This window comes from Scomber japonicus, chromosome 6 (genome assembly GCF_027409825.1).
Source record: "Scomber japonicus isolate fScoJap1 chromosome 6, fScoJap1.pri, whole genome shotgun sequence".
Taxonomy (NCBI): Eukaryota; Metazoa; Chordata; class Actinopteri; order Scombriformes; family Scombridae; genus Scomber; species Scomber japonicus.
This window is the reverse complement of record NC_070583.1, coordinates 19,982,612-19,997,284: the sequence shown is the minus strand read 5'-3', so window position 1 is coordinate 19,997,284 and position 14,673 is coordinate 19,982,612. Positions and strand designations below refer to the sequence as shown.

Sequence of the window (14,673 nt, the reverse complement as noted above, 5' to 3'; positions counted from 1 at the left end):
AAACATTTTCAGTCCAAGGCATGTATGAAACTCTATAATATGTTGGCTCTTTTTGAAAATATCTAATGATAGTTCGTCTTTTTTAAATGCTCACAGTATTTGATGATTTTGACCAGTGAGATGAAGCGGGAAAAAAGGTTCTCCTCATCATCGCTTTCCTTGAAGTGTGCACTAGATGAAAAGTACTCCTCAGATCAGAGGATAGAAGCACAGGAATGTTGGCAGATGACCCACAGCAATAAGTGCTGACTTCCTCAGATTGACTAAGAAGTCTTCTTCTACAGTACCTTTGTTCCCTAATTGGCACATAGTGTGACCCAACTTCCTGCCAAGAGATAAGCGAAAAGAGGGCACAACATGTGCTCAGGACAAAATGGGCAATGCTACGAAGTACAGTAGTCTTGACAGGTCAGTGGCATCGCTGGAACACAGACACAGCTTGTCTCTGCCAGTGGCCATCTCATTAGAAGTACCTTGTTATTCCTCCAACCTGTCTTCATTTTGCAGCCAATTGCAGCAGCCCTCTGAGTGTCATTGCACAGTGTTTGCAAAGTTTGAGAAGTGAACAAAACAAAATCAGGAGGCTATTTGCTGGCTCAGGCCCAATGCTCTGCATATCATAGATACCAAGAAGGCACTGGAGTAAATCTTTGGGTGATGGGAAGTAGGGGGGGGGACTCTTCAACCATTTTCCATTAGAGGCCTCAGGGACGGATGGGATGAAGAACGGGGTTCACAAAGACGTGATTACTAGGACACTTGGAACGACACCCTGCCTGGTGACTTTGCGATGGTTCTGCCAGCAACATACACAGACTCTTTTTCCATTTCGCCAGTCAATGTAGAACTACAAATCAAAAGGAATGTCTTTTCTGTAGCTTACAAAATGACAAACAAAGCCATCTGTCTCTTCACTGGTTGTCCTCCACTGACACAGTAATTTCCACAGGCACTGGACGGACACAGAACAGATGCTGGTCTTGCAGCTGAACTTCAATCATCTTTTGGAAGTTTGTATTTGGTTTTCCGTGTTAGCCATTCTCTTGCTACCTATCTTTATTCACAAATCCATATTGAAATTTCCTTGAATATATTGTACTGTTTATCTACTGTGCATCATAAAAACATTAGGTATTGTTTTAGTGTGCTCATCCACTGTTGAGATCAAAATGGAGAAACAAGGCAGAGTTGTGTTCACTGATGCGTTTATGTAAACGACCCCACATGAACCACACATCAGACACTATAGCTTGGTTTGATCTGCCACTTGTCACATTCATATGATTGTTTTAGCCAATGTGAAGTTGATAGCTGAATCTGAGCAAGTAAATCTCCTTTTTCTCTTGGGGGCTGACCACTGGTTTTAAAGTTAAGACGTTTTGCACACCTTCTGCTCAATGAAACAATGTAGGGTCTTCTGTTTGTTTGCTGACTAGTTATCATTTTAAACATATTAATACTATTAATTTGTGCAAATAAGCTGCTCAACAGGAATGTGTATCATATTCCAGTAATGATAATACTAAAAATAATGTAATACACAAGATGACACCTAATCAAAATTTGTTGTGCTTAAATAATTAAAACTGTCTTAAAATCTTGTAAATGGACTTTTCATGTCTGCTGCCACCCTGAAGGAGCAGTCCCTGTGTATTTTGAGCTTATTTTTAAAGGGAGCTGACTCTAGTCATGATCAACATGTTAACTGAAGTTGATTTTAACTCTAGAATTGCTTTTTTGTGTATGTGGGGTGTTAGAAACTGTTTTAAAGTCTTGCTTTAATAGTTAATAGTAATAGATACTTGCCCAAACTCTTTTTTTTGGAGTGACAGCTGCAAATTCTTTGACTATACATTATATTATTATATATATTATGTAGAGCATATCAAAATAATAAGTTTTCAGTTATGTTCTGGTATTGTGTTAAAAGATAACATGCAATGCAGACACATTGTTGTTTTTCTTCACTTGTTGCAAGTTGAAGTATGCAGCAATTATGCTTTTCAACCAAAGAATATCAACCACAAATGTGATAAAACTATAAAGGAATGTATGAAAACCTCAGAGTTATAAGTTGTCCTAATGTCCTCTTGTGTGACAGTGGTATCATACAAAGACCGTTAGATCCATAAGTCTCACTAACAAACTTTTTTTCTCCTTTTTCTTTTCTGTCTGTAAAAGTAATGACACACAAAATCATTCTCTCTTCCCTTAAAGATGAAAATGAAAACATAGTTGAAGAAAACAATATTAAAAGAACTGTATGGGTCTTACTTCCAGCTTCAGTCTTTTAAACCTGTCAGATAATTTCACTCTTTGTAATTGAATTGCGTGGTTATTTACTTAAGGAGCTTAAGAGAACCAACAAACCAATAAAATAGCTATATCGAGTTTCTGGGCCATTTCTGCTGACTGTCGACTTCCAAGCAAGCTTTTGCCTTGCTAAGCTCGTTTTGTCCATTCTCTTATTGGTGATCTGTCATGGTCAGCCCCTCCTCCTCTGTCCTGCACTTCACTGCCATTGTTCCAAAGGACATTTCTTTTGTCGACCTTGTAAAATATCAGCATGCTTCATCCACTGCGTTCACATTGAAATACTCCTGGTGTCTCCCTGCTGATGTTTTTTTTTTTCCTTTTGTCCCCTAGTTTTGTAGGGGAATGATGGGGTAATGGGGTTGGAAAAATGACAGAGCATTGGGGATTGTCCATGTCAATGTTGGTCTGTTAAGACAGATGTTGTCCCGTGGGGTCAGGATTGCATTCATCTTCTGATCTTACTGCTCAGCACTTTCGAAAAAATGCCATTAACCATTAAACCATGTATTGTTCTTTATTCTTTGAATTTACTTCCTTTTCCTCCATCTCACAGCTGCCACCTTTGGGAAATAATCAACAAACAATCCACTAGCAATAGTTCCTTTAAAACTTTGGGGGTAACTTGGGATTCAATTTACAGAGTATATTCCTTTGCTGGGATGAAATGCATTTTCTAGTGGGGTTAACATAAATAAATCCTGAGGTTGTTTTATGTTTCTTCTTTCAGCCATGCATCTTTTTGGATTAAACTGGCACCTGCAACCCATGCAGAGACAGATGTACCAGCTGTCAGAGGACAATACAAGTGGCCTACCTTTTCCTACTGACCTGAGCTTGCCACCATTAGGCAACACAGGCTTGGAAATATCTGATCGCAGGGGAAAAGATGACAGTAAGTGTGATTTTTATAAAGATAACACATAGTCATTGATATTATCAGTCAATGCTACAAAAACAAAATCAGTATGATTTGAGTGACTCTCAGTTGATTGTAGTAGGCTGTTGCATGCCACATCAGAAAAGAACAACACCGCACAAAAGAAAAGTTTCTCAAATCTTAAAGTTCACAGATGACATTTTGGAGCTCAAGCAAGTTTGTAATTATTGTGTCGTCCAGTTTCACATTTTGATCACTCGTCTCCATGGTATGCAAAGGGATCTGCATTGTAATCCTATGAAAGTTGTTGTAAGTGGGAAAGTGTTATTTGTTCCTGGAGGGAGAAAATGGGACAGCTTAAGGGACTGAGTATCCAGGGGCTGGAGGGGGATTAGCCACTCTCTCCCCTCAGAACGGATGTGATCCTTTCATCTCCTAGCCTGGGCTGCCTTTCCTGGCAGCCAAAGAAAGCATGTGCTCACCCCACGGTACCAACTGCTTGACTCGAGGAAAGTTTGCTCTGTTCCATTCACGAACAAATGGGCCAAGATTTAACAATGTGATTTGCCACTGGCAGACTACAATAGGTAGGAGATGGGGTCATTACCATATAGATGAATCCAGGAGGTTTTTTTTTCCATTTAAAAGACAGCAGAAAGTTTGTTTAGCTAACAACAAGCATGACTACGGCTAAGCATATACCCTACATGGCAGCTGTTGCAGATAGGAAATCAATACGCATACTTTTCTAAATAAGTCTCAATCTGCAGTGCTGTCACCAGTAATAATGATGAGCTATCTTTTTTTTTTATTAAAGCAGATGTGCTCAATGCTGAAATTCACTTTTGTTCCCTCTTTCAAATTCACTTCACTGTGAAAAGTATCACGCTTGGCGGTGTTAGCCGATAACTGACTGCTGGCTGTGCTGAGGGAGCTTTTTCTCACGGGAAGAAAGTGAGAATGACCGGACTGGGATGGTTGACCTGTCATAGACAGATGTGTTGTCATTGGAGCTTCTGTAGTGGTCATGCCTGAAGCGATTCCCATAGTGAAACACCGAGCGAAGTTAGAAAAAGAACAACACTCATTTATTTAACCATGAGGCCCATTATCACTGGTCTCGGCTTATGATTTATTTAAACAGCCTGATGAGTACACCATTAATGCCCTTCATAAATACACACATACACACCAACACGAGGAAAATGTTCCTGTGTATTGTAACATTATGTAAACCCAAGATCTGGGAGACGGGGAGTGTGACGTGTCTACTCTGATAAAACCCAGTGCCACTGATGGACTTTTGAGAAGACTGCCATCTGCCATGCCACGTGTAACCTAAAGCCGTGTCTGCCACCGAGTCCTGAGGGTAGTTTGTATGGACGTCTGCTTTAGTAGATGTGGCTACCGAAATGAGCTCCTCTACATGGGCAAACAGATGTTACCATTTCCACCGAGTCCAATATAAGGTGTATTATCGAGCATATGGACAGTTTTTGGCAGTCGATGTGCTTGTACAGGCAGAAGAGATCCCTCTCTACTATAATTACAATTTTCACTTTATTACTTTTACTTCAACTATAACTGTATTTTATCACAGTACTCAAGCCATTGTATTTTTTCAAATTATTTTTGCACCATTTTCACACCATATGTCCATCACTATTTACTTTTAATGAACAATCTTTATGAAATGTATTAAAATTGTAATCTTTTAAAAACAAAACAACAACAAAAACATTCTTTTAGACCCAGCAACATCAATACGATTTGCATATGATCCCAGGTGTAATGATAGAATGCTTTGAAATACTCGAGACTCTCTGGTGTTGAAACATATTTCATCATTTCATTTTAAACTAGATTTTTTAGTTTATTTTCCTATCACAGTGCAAATCAACAACATTTTGTATGACTAGAATTTTGTTCAAGGAGCAGACTGCTGCTCTGTCACCATATTTTTACTTTTGCACTCTCTTTTCTCCACTGGAATTGGAACTGGAATTTCTGGCAGTGGTCAGAGGGGTCATTCATTATATTTTTTCTCTAGCTGTCAGGGATGTGATTGAATATCTATGATATGGTCAGACTATCAAGCTTCAGCAGACTGACTCCCTTTGCCCTCCACACGCTGGATTAATGGTGTGATCTCTTTGACCGATTTACTTTGTGTGCAATGCAGGCAAATTGGACAGCTTGTTCCCAGATGACAGCTATATAGATATGGGAGAGATTGACGTGGGGCGCAAGGTCGCTCAGCAAATTCCTCCTGGTATCTTCTGGAGGTCCCAGGTCTTCATTGATCATCCCATGTACCTGAAGTTTAATGTGTCCCTGAGCAAAGATGCCTTAGTGGGAATCTATGGAAGAAGAGGCCTACCTCCATCACACACACAGGTGGGAAATATTTGAATGTCACTGACACACTATAATTTAGTTACTATCTGTAATGCTACTTATTTTATTATTACACTGTACTACATATCTATTGTATGTTTTGGGCTTATTAGTTGTATAAAGCAGAATAGAGTATAAATATATCTTTAAGTTGACATATTACAGTGTTTTCTGTAACAATATAGCATCAGTGTTACCAATGTTTTGTTTTTACATTTTGCCACAGACAATAGAAAATGTTAAATGAAACAATTTACAATCATGTCTGCATAGTCTAAGGCTTCAGCTTCTTTTTCCATTTTTCCTCTGCCACAGAATATAAATTGGGATATTGTTTTAAAAAATCTATCTAACCATGTAGGAGCGTGTCATGAATACAAACCAATTCATAAATCTTTCTATTGTATTATGAATCACTTGCTTTGTTACAGAAAGGATTTATGGCAAATGTCTTTTGCGTCCAATATCATCAGTGAATCTCACAAAGACACAGGGCTCAGGGGCCAAGAAAGAAACATTTTTCTTTGCACTAATTTCCCATCTATGTGCAGCACAGAATCAGATATATCATGTTATTAATCATATGTGACTGCTTGGTTCACAGACTTTAGATTTCCTCTGTAAATGTAAGTGTGGTTCAACAAATTGTTCACAGCATGATTTTTGTTTGCATTAATGTCCACTGTGATTTATTTTTCACTCAAAAGATCATGTTCCTCTCTTTCCTCTATTTTTACTTCAAAGAAAATAATCTGGAGTGGAGTTTTCGAGCTGTGACTGATTACACATAGAGTGGCAGATGAGTCGAGATTCCCTTCCTTATGTAGATGAAAATAAAATGCTGTCTCATTGGTATTCATTGAATCACTACTGATATGAAGCAAGTCGTTGCAGATGTTATTTGGTAAACACTAACTTTTCATTTTTTTCTCCCAGCGTCACTTTTTCACTTTAATAGTTTTAAACAAGGCTTTCATATAAGATATGCCGACTATGAAATTATCACAGCCGATCCAAGACTTACTCAAACTCCTCTGGAAGGATGTTATTCATGCAGACCAAAGGGGCTGAAAGCACTCAAGTCTCATATGTCACTCTAATGGCATGTCTGCGGTTCATCCATCAGTCTTTTTCACTTTCCGTGTGTCTGTCTGCAGTTTGACTTTGTAGAGCTTTTGGATGGGCGGCGGCTCCTGGCCCAGGACATCCATGGTCTGGAGGGAGCTGTGGCTATGCAGCGGAGCCTGGTACCCATCACCACACATGATACAGGCTTTATCCAGTACATGGACTCAGGCATTTGGCACCTGGCTATCTACAATGACGGAAAAGAAGCTGAAACTGTCTCCTTCTTCACCACCACCATAGGTGAGCACCCTGAGCATGACCTGCTGCTGAAACCTGTAATAGCAATCCATATAATCCCTATAATACCAACCACTAGCACTCCACAGCAAACAGCCCAGACTTGGGCTGTTAGTCAGAGACAGCTTTTGGCAGATTTCAATAGCCAAAGAAAGTGCAGGTTAATCAAGGTGAAGTTGAATATTACAAAAATCAGGACATCAGTGCTATCCTGCCATGCCCCTGAGTAGGGCATTGAGGGATCATAATATCCTCATTAGCCTGAGTGTCTTCTGAGCGAATCAGGAGTCCAGCTTCTGGGAGCCATTTGCATACAATTCAGAGTATGATTGTACCCTCCTGCTAGTGCCATTTTTGATCACGATTTGCTCCAATTTCCATCTATTTTCCATATATCAAAGTAGGAAAGATATTTCTCTCCTCTGACTCTCCTATAACTCAGTGTGGCGCACTGCTGTGTTTCAGACATAAGTCCTTCTTTGTTGAGGTGATTTTGTTTTGTACGCTCCTCTTTGTTCTCCCTAAAGTGCCTTTGATTAGCACTGCTGTATCAAGCAAGGTGTGAGAGGGCCCGAGGTGTCGACTTTCACAGGGATGGCAGCTGGGAGCTGTTCTCACATGCTCTTTAATTAAAAGCTCCTGGGCCAGAGTCCATCTGTGACAGGGGCTGTGCCAGGCAGCAGATCGATGAGGGGCTGTCCTCAACACCAATGTAACATCAAGTGGAGACAGGCAAGAGATGCACTATGCCCCCCTGCTGTCCCAATAACAGCTGTAATTCAATACTTAATATATGATATGACACAAGGAGGGGGAGTCAGGCCAGCATGTTTACTTTTGCTTATTTCTTCTTGACAGTGTGTGCATGGAGGCCCCCTGTGGTTTGCAACAGAGAAAACACAACTAGATAGGCTGTGCAATGGATAGGTATGGGGATAGGATGGGGTGGGGCAGAGTTTGTCAGAGCTAGAATTGTGTCTCTGTTCATTTGTATCGGAGCTGATCTGCACACAGGAGCTCAGAGGGAGGCAGAGGGAGGCAGAGGGGCCCTTTGTAAAATGGGTCACCGGTTAAGTGCCCTTCAGCAGAAATTGAATCTCACCAACTGCATGAATTGTATTGAGCCGTGGAGGAATGGAGTTGACCTTCAAATAGAGCTGCCCAGGTATAGAAATATATGTGAACAATATCCTGAACGGGCACACTGAGAGACACACCCAGTGTTGTTTATAAGACACCCACAGTAAAATTATTTTAGTGTTTCTGACATTGTTGGAAGAAAAAATGTCTTATTTTGCTAACAGGGAGGCATCTTGTGCTCGTCACATGTATTATATGGAAGGTGCACATAGCTATGCCATAATGCATCTGCGGGGATGGAGTGCCCCTGTCTTTAATCTGGGCTGCTCCTCATTACTTGGCTGTGGCTCCATGGCAATGTGAAATGTGTCCTACTGAATGTTTTGTATCACAGCCCTCTGGAGCATGAAGCCATTTGTCCCTGCTGCCTGGTGCCAGACATGCTTCAACCCAGGCACGGCCTCCTATGCAGAGGAGCAATTCAAAAGGAAGCAAAGACCCAGCACCAATGTCTTACTCTCTATCCTGTCTTAGTCTGTAGCAGAGGCTGCCTTTGTACACAGCCACCCATCATTCAAAGGTGCTGAGCATCCTCTGAGAGCATGGAAAGGCGCTGATTAAACCTGCCTACTGCACGGTACTCTGTCCTCACCGACTGGAGAGATTCACACAATAGTTAGCTCCCCAGATATGAAGGGTAATGAATTTCAATGAAGCTCTGCTTGAATCCATGATTTATGCGTTGGCCTATGTCGAGTGTGTGGCTAAGAGATATTCATGGCCTCCCTTCCCTGCTCTCAGAGGAAGCAGGCAATAGACATGAGAAGTGCGGAGTTTACTAAATCGTGTATGCATTCAGAATGGGAGACTGAAGTTCATTATTAGTCAATTAAGCATGTTTGATTTGACAATTTGTTATTCACCAAAGTAGCAGAATAAGATTAAGAAGATAAGATTATCAGAGTTGAAAACCTGCCTTTAGTGCTGGATGAACAATAAACTACAACCCTGCTTAGCTGTAGCTGCTTTTGTTCCTACATGAGCTGCAACATTCAAGCAAGGAATCTTTCCTGCATAATTGCACTTCTGGGAGAAATTTTGTATGGCAAGAATGCACACATACCACTCCTCATTTTCCTATCCCTTACCCACCACCCCACCCACACACACTGCTGGCTTCCCTAGCTTTAACCAAAAAAAAAAAAGCCCAGGTAACCTACTGTAGTTAGATGTTCTTGCTGGAATCCATCAAACCCCCCCAAAAAAGATGATTTGCCTCTACCATGCCTGAGGATAGTCTCCCTTGCATTCCTTCACTAACCCAACATGGCAAAGGCAAGCCTGCAGCACAGCAGAGAACATCAGCAACGTTTCTCTGCTCGCTGCCTACCCCTCTCCCCTTTCACTGTATCTCTGGTCTGCCTCGATCTCTTTCTCCCTCTCTCTCTCTTTGTCTTTTCTCTCTGTCTTGCATTGCATCCTCAGTGATGATTGACTCTCCAGAGTAAAGGGAAGCTGAATCCATGGCTCACATTTCTAGCCCTTTGTGAAGCACAAGAGATTCTTTGTTCAGTAAGTTTTGCCTTACAGCTTCTGCTGCCTGAAGGCAATGGACAAGACTGAATATTTTTCAGCATCATTTCAGGCTTAATTCAGTGAGTGCCATGTTTCAGAATTCTGCTGCTGTTGAGTACCTCAGAGATCAGTGATCCCTCTTATCCCTAATAAAAACAAGGTTGTAAAAATAATTATTTTGGGAATTTGTTTGATTTAGTGAGAGGGATTAATAGAAGAGATGATGGAGAGTGTTGTGCATGCTCTACTGATTGCATCAAAAAATACCCTCAGTTTTTCTAGATAACAAATAAAGATACAGTAATATAGCTGCACAATAAGCTGTAGAGTCAAGTTACTAGTAATTACATTGTGTGTAGTACATACAATACCTAAATATGAATTTAGCACAACATATATTGAAAATCTATGTGTTTCTCTCTACAATAGCATGACATGACAACATGGGGAAAGACTGACTAAAAAGGTATAGGAACTTGAAATATAAAGGGAGGTCTGAAGCCAGCGCTGTAATGGCTTTTAAGCAGATACTTTAGGAAACATGTTTCTACCATTTCAATATGTCATCAGAGCTAAATCATTTCAATATGTCATCAATATGTCAGGTGTCTGATCATTTCTACATCAGCGATGACCTGTATTCAAAATGTAATTTTAATGTTATACTGCTGACACTAAACACCAAAACTCTAAATTAATTTGCAAGCATTTTTTTTGCTTTTGTCTCACAGGCTTCTCATTTATCAATAGTGTGATAAAAGACAGTATACCATTGTGTCTTACAGCTTTTTGGCTAGCCCTGTAACCCTGAATGAATCACTGACTGACTGACTGACTTGTGGAGTGATTGGTCGGCCTACCCAGTGTTAGAGTTTTCCCCTGAGCACAGTCCTAAAATAAGTTTAAAAAACACACATTTTCCAGCTGAAGCGTCTCAAGGAGGCTCCGACATTGACAGGACCTGCAGACACAAAGAGATACGACAGATCAATTTTACCAGCCTATACCGCAGCTAGCACCTAGTTAACATGGCTAGCTTCATTAGCATAGCCATGCCGTGCTGTGTGTAGCTATTAGACTGTATATGTCTGGTCTCCAGTTTTGTCTTTAAATTGTTCTTTGTTTTATTCCTTTAAAATGTACTATTATTATTGTTGTTATTGTTCTCTCTTTTTTAATTTTGTCATTTCTTCTGTCTTATTATCAGCTTGTCAATCAAATAACTGTAAAGTACTTTGAGCTACGCTAGTCCATATGAAAGGTGCTATATAAATAAGATTTGATTGATTGATTGTATAAAGCGACTGTAGCTGCAGGCAGGTGACAGGTGTGTTTATGGTGTTTGTGTGCTACTTCAGTACACTTTATTAGAAAATATTGCTGGGGCCACTGCAGAAAACTGCAGATGAACATTTAATACCCATGAATTAATATTGTAGACACTAGCACTGACTCTCCCTGTAGCAATTTGGGCAAAATTATGCATATTGACCATACACGGTCCAGCCATATACTTGGTTTTGACCTAATCTTGTTGTAATAGCTGTTCTGTGTATATAGTGAGGCACCTATTAACTGTGACTGTGCAGACATTTTGTGGATCAAAAGGTTTTATTGGGATCTGTGGCAAAACCATACAACTGTTTAATTTGAGCCCAGCTAGATTTAGATTTGGTGAAGAAAGCTCTTGCATATCCAAGAGAAATTTGAATTTAATTTACTTAGTTTTATTTTTTAAACAGATCAAGTTGACCCAGTAGATAGTATAAAAAAATAACATATTGAACTACTGTACAAGAGCAATCACTGGCTTAGTCTGAGGCAGATGGAAGTTGAGCATCATATATCTTAATTTCAATGTACACAAACAAGAGGTCAAACCAAAAAGAGAGAGTTGTAGCATAGTGATGGATGGTCAAAGTAGGGCTGGGCGATTATGGCAAAAATCTAAATCACAATTAATTGAACTTTTAATCTCGATTACGATTAATGAACGATTATCTCCACCCTTGATGAACAATTTTGTATTATCACAGTTTCTTTAGGTTTGTATTTTACACTGCCTTCACACTATATTTTGTAATATTTTAGGGTGTGAGTATCTTTAGGGAGTGAAATAATGATGTTTTAAGGTGTGACGCTGTGGTTAATGTCTCGTTTACTTGATTAGAACTATGTAAAGATCATGGTTTGGGTTAAAATGATCACTGAAGACAAGTTTTCAAATTCCTTAAATATATGCAACCTTCACTGTCATGGCAACAGTGAACACCACAATTAATTGACATGAGCAAGATTAAGTCGATTAGAGTTTCTAAATGTCGGTTTGGATTATTTTTCGATTAATTGCCCAGCCCTAAGTTAAAGCAGCGTAACAAAGTAGTCTGTCTGGCCTACTCTTTGTTTCTGAAAATCAGACCATAGAAGAAAATATGATAACCTTACCCCTGGCAGTTTGGAAATACAGGTTCCAGTGTTGCTGACACTTTGAATCACCCAGTTGCAGTGGGCCATAAAAGCGTCAAATTGGTTTTCTCAAATGATGCGTGTCACTTATCAAATACTTATGAAAATGCATTTGCCCACATCAGAACTTGTTTACTCTTTTAGCAAATTCTCTCATTTGGTTTAAACATTAACTCTCAAAAATGTTTTGCACTGGAATAGAAAGGTGGATAAGATCGGAGCCTGTGCTCATCACTGTCATTAGCATAGGGATAATAATCAACACAGAGAAAGCGAGTGGGAAGAATATTGTTTTTCAGACCACATTACTCAGAAACGCTCTTGATTGCTCTTTTTCAGACTCTATTGATGACTGTCCCAGTAACTGCTTTGGGAACGGTGACTGTGTGGCTGGAACATGCCGCTGCTTTTTGGGATTCAAAGGACCTGACTGTGGGCGAGGTGAGTCACTCCCTTGGTCATTATTTCTTTATTGATCTCATCATTCACATACATACTGTCATATATAGGGTTCTGATGAAATTACATTTATGGTGTAACCAGAACTAAGCACTTTTGATGCAATTACATTAAATTGAACTTCAGATCATTCTTATTTAATTAAGCAGTAGTACTCCAGATCATTCATTTTTACCTTTATCTCTCCTGATGGAATAGTGTGTTACATACAGAGGAACCTTTAAATAACAGTACAGAGGAGGCATATTTTCGCTTATATTGCTGGTATTGAGCCTTTCCTTCAAACTAAGGATTTTTTTTCACTAAATTAAAATAACAAACAACTAAGTTTAGGCAATATGTTAAAATGATAGCAGTTTGTTTTGTTTACATCTTTGTACATACTGCCATCTGTTATGCATGTGGTGATCAGCACCATATGTGCCACTTGTTATTTCACTCTTTATTTTCAATACTGCCTGAAACTATTCAATTTTTCGATTGTTTCACTGTATGCCACATTTCAGTAGTTTGTGTGACTTATTGTAGAAACCTTTTAATGTTTTGGTCAGAGCCTCATTGTCACTTCGAGGCTTTACCAAACACACTATTCTTTGAAGCTATGGTTGGAGGGGTCCATTCAAATGGATGTATGCTGTCTGCTCTTTTCAAAGCTTCCTGTCCAGTGCTATGCAGTGGGAATGGTCAATACCTTAAAGGTCGCTGCATGTGTCACAGCGGCTGGAAGGGCTCCGAGTGTGACATTCCCACCAACCAGTGCATCGACATCACATGCAGTAGCCATGGAACTTGTATCGTGGGAACATGTATCTGCAATCCAGGCTACAAAGGAGAAAACTGTGAAGAAGGTGATTGTTTTATTAAGTTGTGGTAATGCATTGTAACCGTATAAAATCCTATGTTATGTTGCTGCTATAACCACCATCTTAGTAAGTTAGTGCTTTGCATTTTAAAAGTATACTCATTGTGGGAATGGCTTTACGTTGGTATGGAGATCAACTATGAAAAGCGTTGTAGCCATAACCCTTAACCCCACAACCTAGGTGACGTATACTATATAAATCATTGAAAAAATACATTGTGTTACTCAACAGTCCATTTATTGTCTGAAATTAAAACACAGAGTCTGATTTTAATCTGTTTGGAGCTCCACATTCATGATGCCGGATGAGGCTTGACCAGATAAGATTGAGGGTGCCATTGTGTATGTCAGCTCTTGAAGGCTCTCATTTCAAGATGAAAAATGGACCCCCTGAGTTTGATAAATGGGGGTTCGTGACATCCATAGGTTCCCATTCTATTTTGGGTGGAGTGCTAGCCATAAGAAATGGAGGCGAATGTGGACAAGGGCCCTTTAACATTTTTACCTTTCTTCAGTGCAACCTTCAGGCATGATGATTAATTGCCAGGAGAGACTTTCTTGTCAGTTAGCCTCTGATCTTTGTGCCTTGTGCCCAAACCATCTGCTAAGAGGCGAGAGATCCTGTTTGTCTTACTATAACGGCCTTTATGCTCATTTATGTCATGGTAAAGGGGAGCTGCCATGGCGCGGCCTGCCGCTCTCAGTGGCTCCTGCCTGGCGCCCATTTGCCATCTGTGTGTCCCATGTAGGTTTTGTCTAGTAGAAAGAAAGGTATCATTGTCCCTTACAAACTGAACACCCATTTAACAACATGTCAAGGGAAGAGATGCTACAGAAACAGTTTTAATTTTATACTTTCATACTAATTGAAGTGATACAGTTTTGTTAGGAACAAAAAAATATGCAGCAGGGGAAAGCCGGTGCAAAGCTTCCTCAGTCACAGTGATCTTCAAACGGTCTGTAATCTAGGTTTGAGTATGCTCTCTCGCCTAGGAAGTCCGGCTGTTGCCCCAGGCTTTTCCTTGCTTTACCCCGTCTTTCCTTTTACATTCTGCTAATGTGGGTTTTGGTTTATGCAGCTTTGAACTTCTTATCATCATGGCTTTAATTTTTTTTTAGAAACATGCTCCTATTAAAGCACCTTGCCTCTTTGGGAGGAATTTTCATTATGACATGATGGGAAAGTGCCAGCAGGAGCGTGGGCAGTACCAGTGGGTTGGTGCCATAAGCCCCAGTGTGTAAAGAGCCACTTAATTAGTTCGCTTGTTTGTAAACC

The 14,673-nt window shown here is 40.0% G+C and overlaps 1 protein-coding gene across 6 annotated transcripts in view; it reads left to right on the top strand.

Moving 5' to 3' along the window:
• tenm4 (teneurin transmembrane protein 4) overlaps window positions 1-14,673 on the top strand; it is a 117,330-nt gene that overhangs the window by 42,056 nt on the left and 60,601 nt on the right. For 4 of the 6 annotated variants that reach the window (XM_053320621.1, XM_053320620.1, XM_053320619.1 and 1 more), the window contains 5 exons: window positions 3,044-3,172; window positions 5,376-5,590; window positions 6,748-6,958; window positions 12,416-12,517; window positions 13,189-13,383. In XM_053320621.1, the coding sequence (XP_053176596.1) occupies window positions 3,044-3,172; window positions 5,376-5,590; window positions 6,748-6,958; window positions 12,416-12,517; window positions 13,189-13,383 (852 nt within the window). Of the gene's footprint in view, window positions 1-3,043; window positions 3,215-5,375; window positions 5,591-6,747; window positions 6,959-12,415; window positions 12,518-13,188; window positions 13,384-14,673 lie in introns of all 6 variants that reach the window. The other 2 variants (XM_053320616.1, XM_053320617.1) reach the window with 2 other exon arrangements.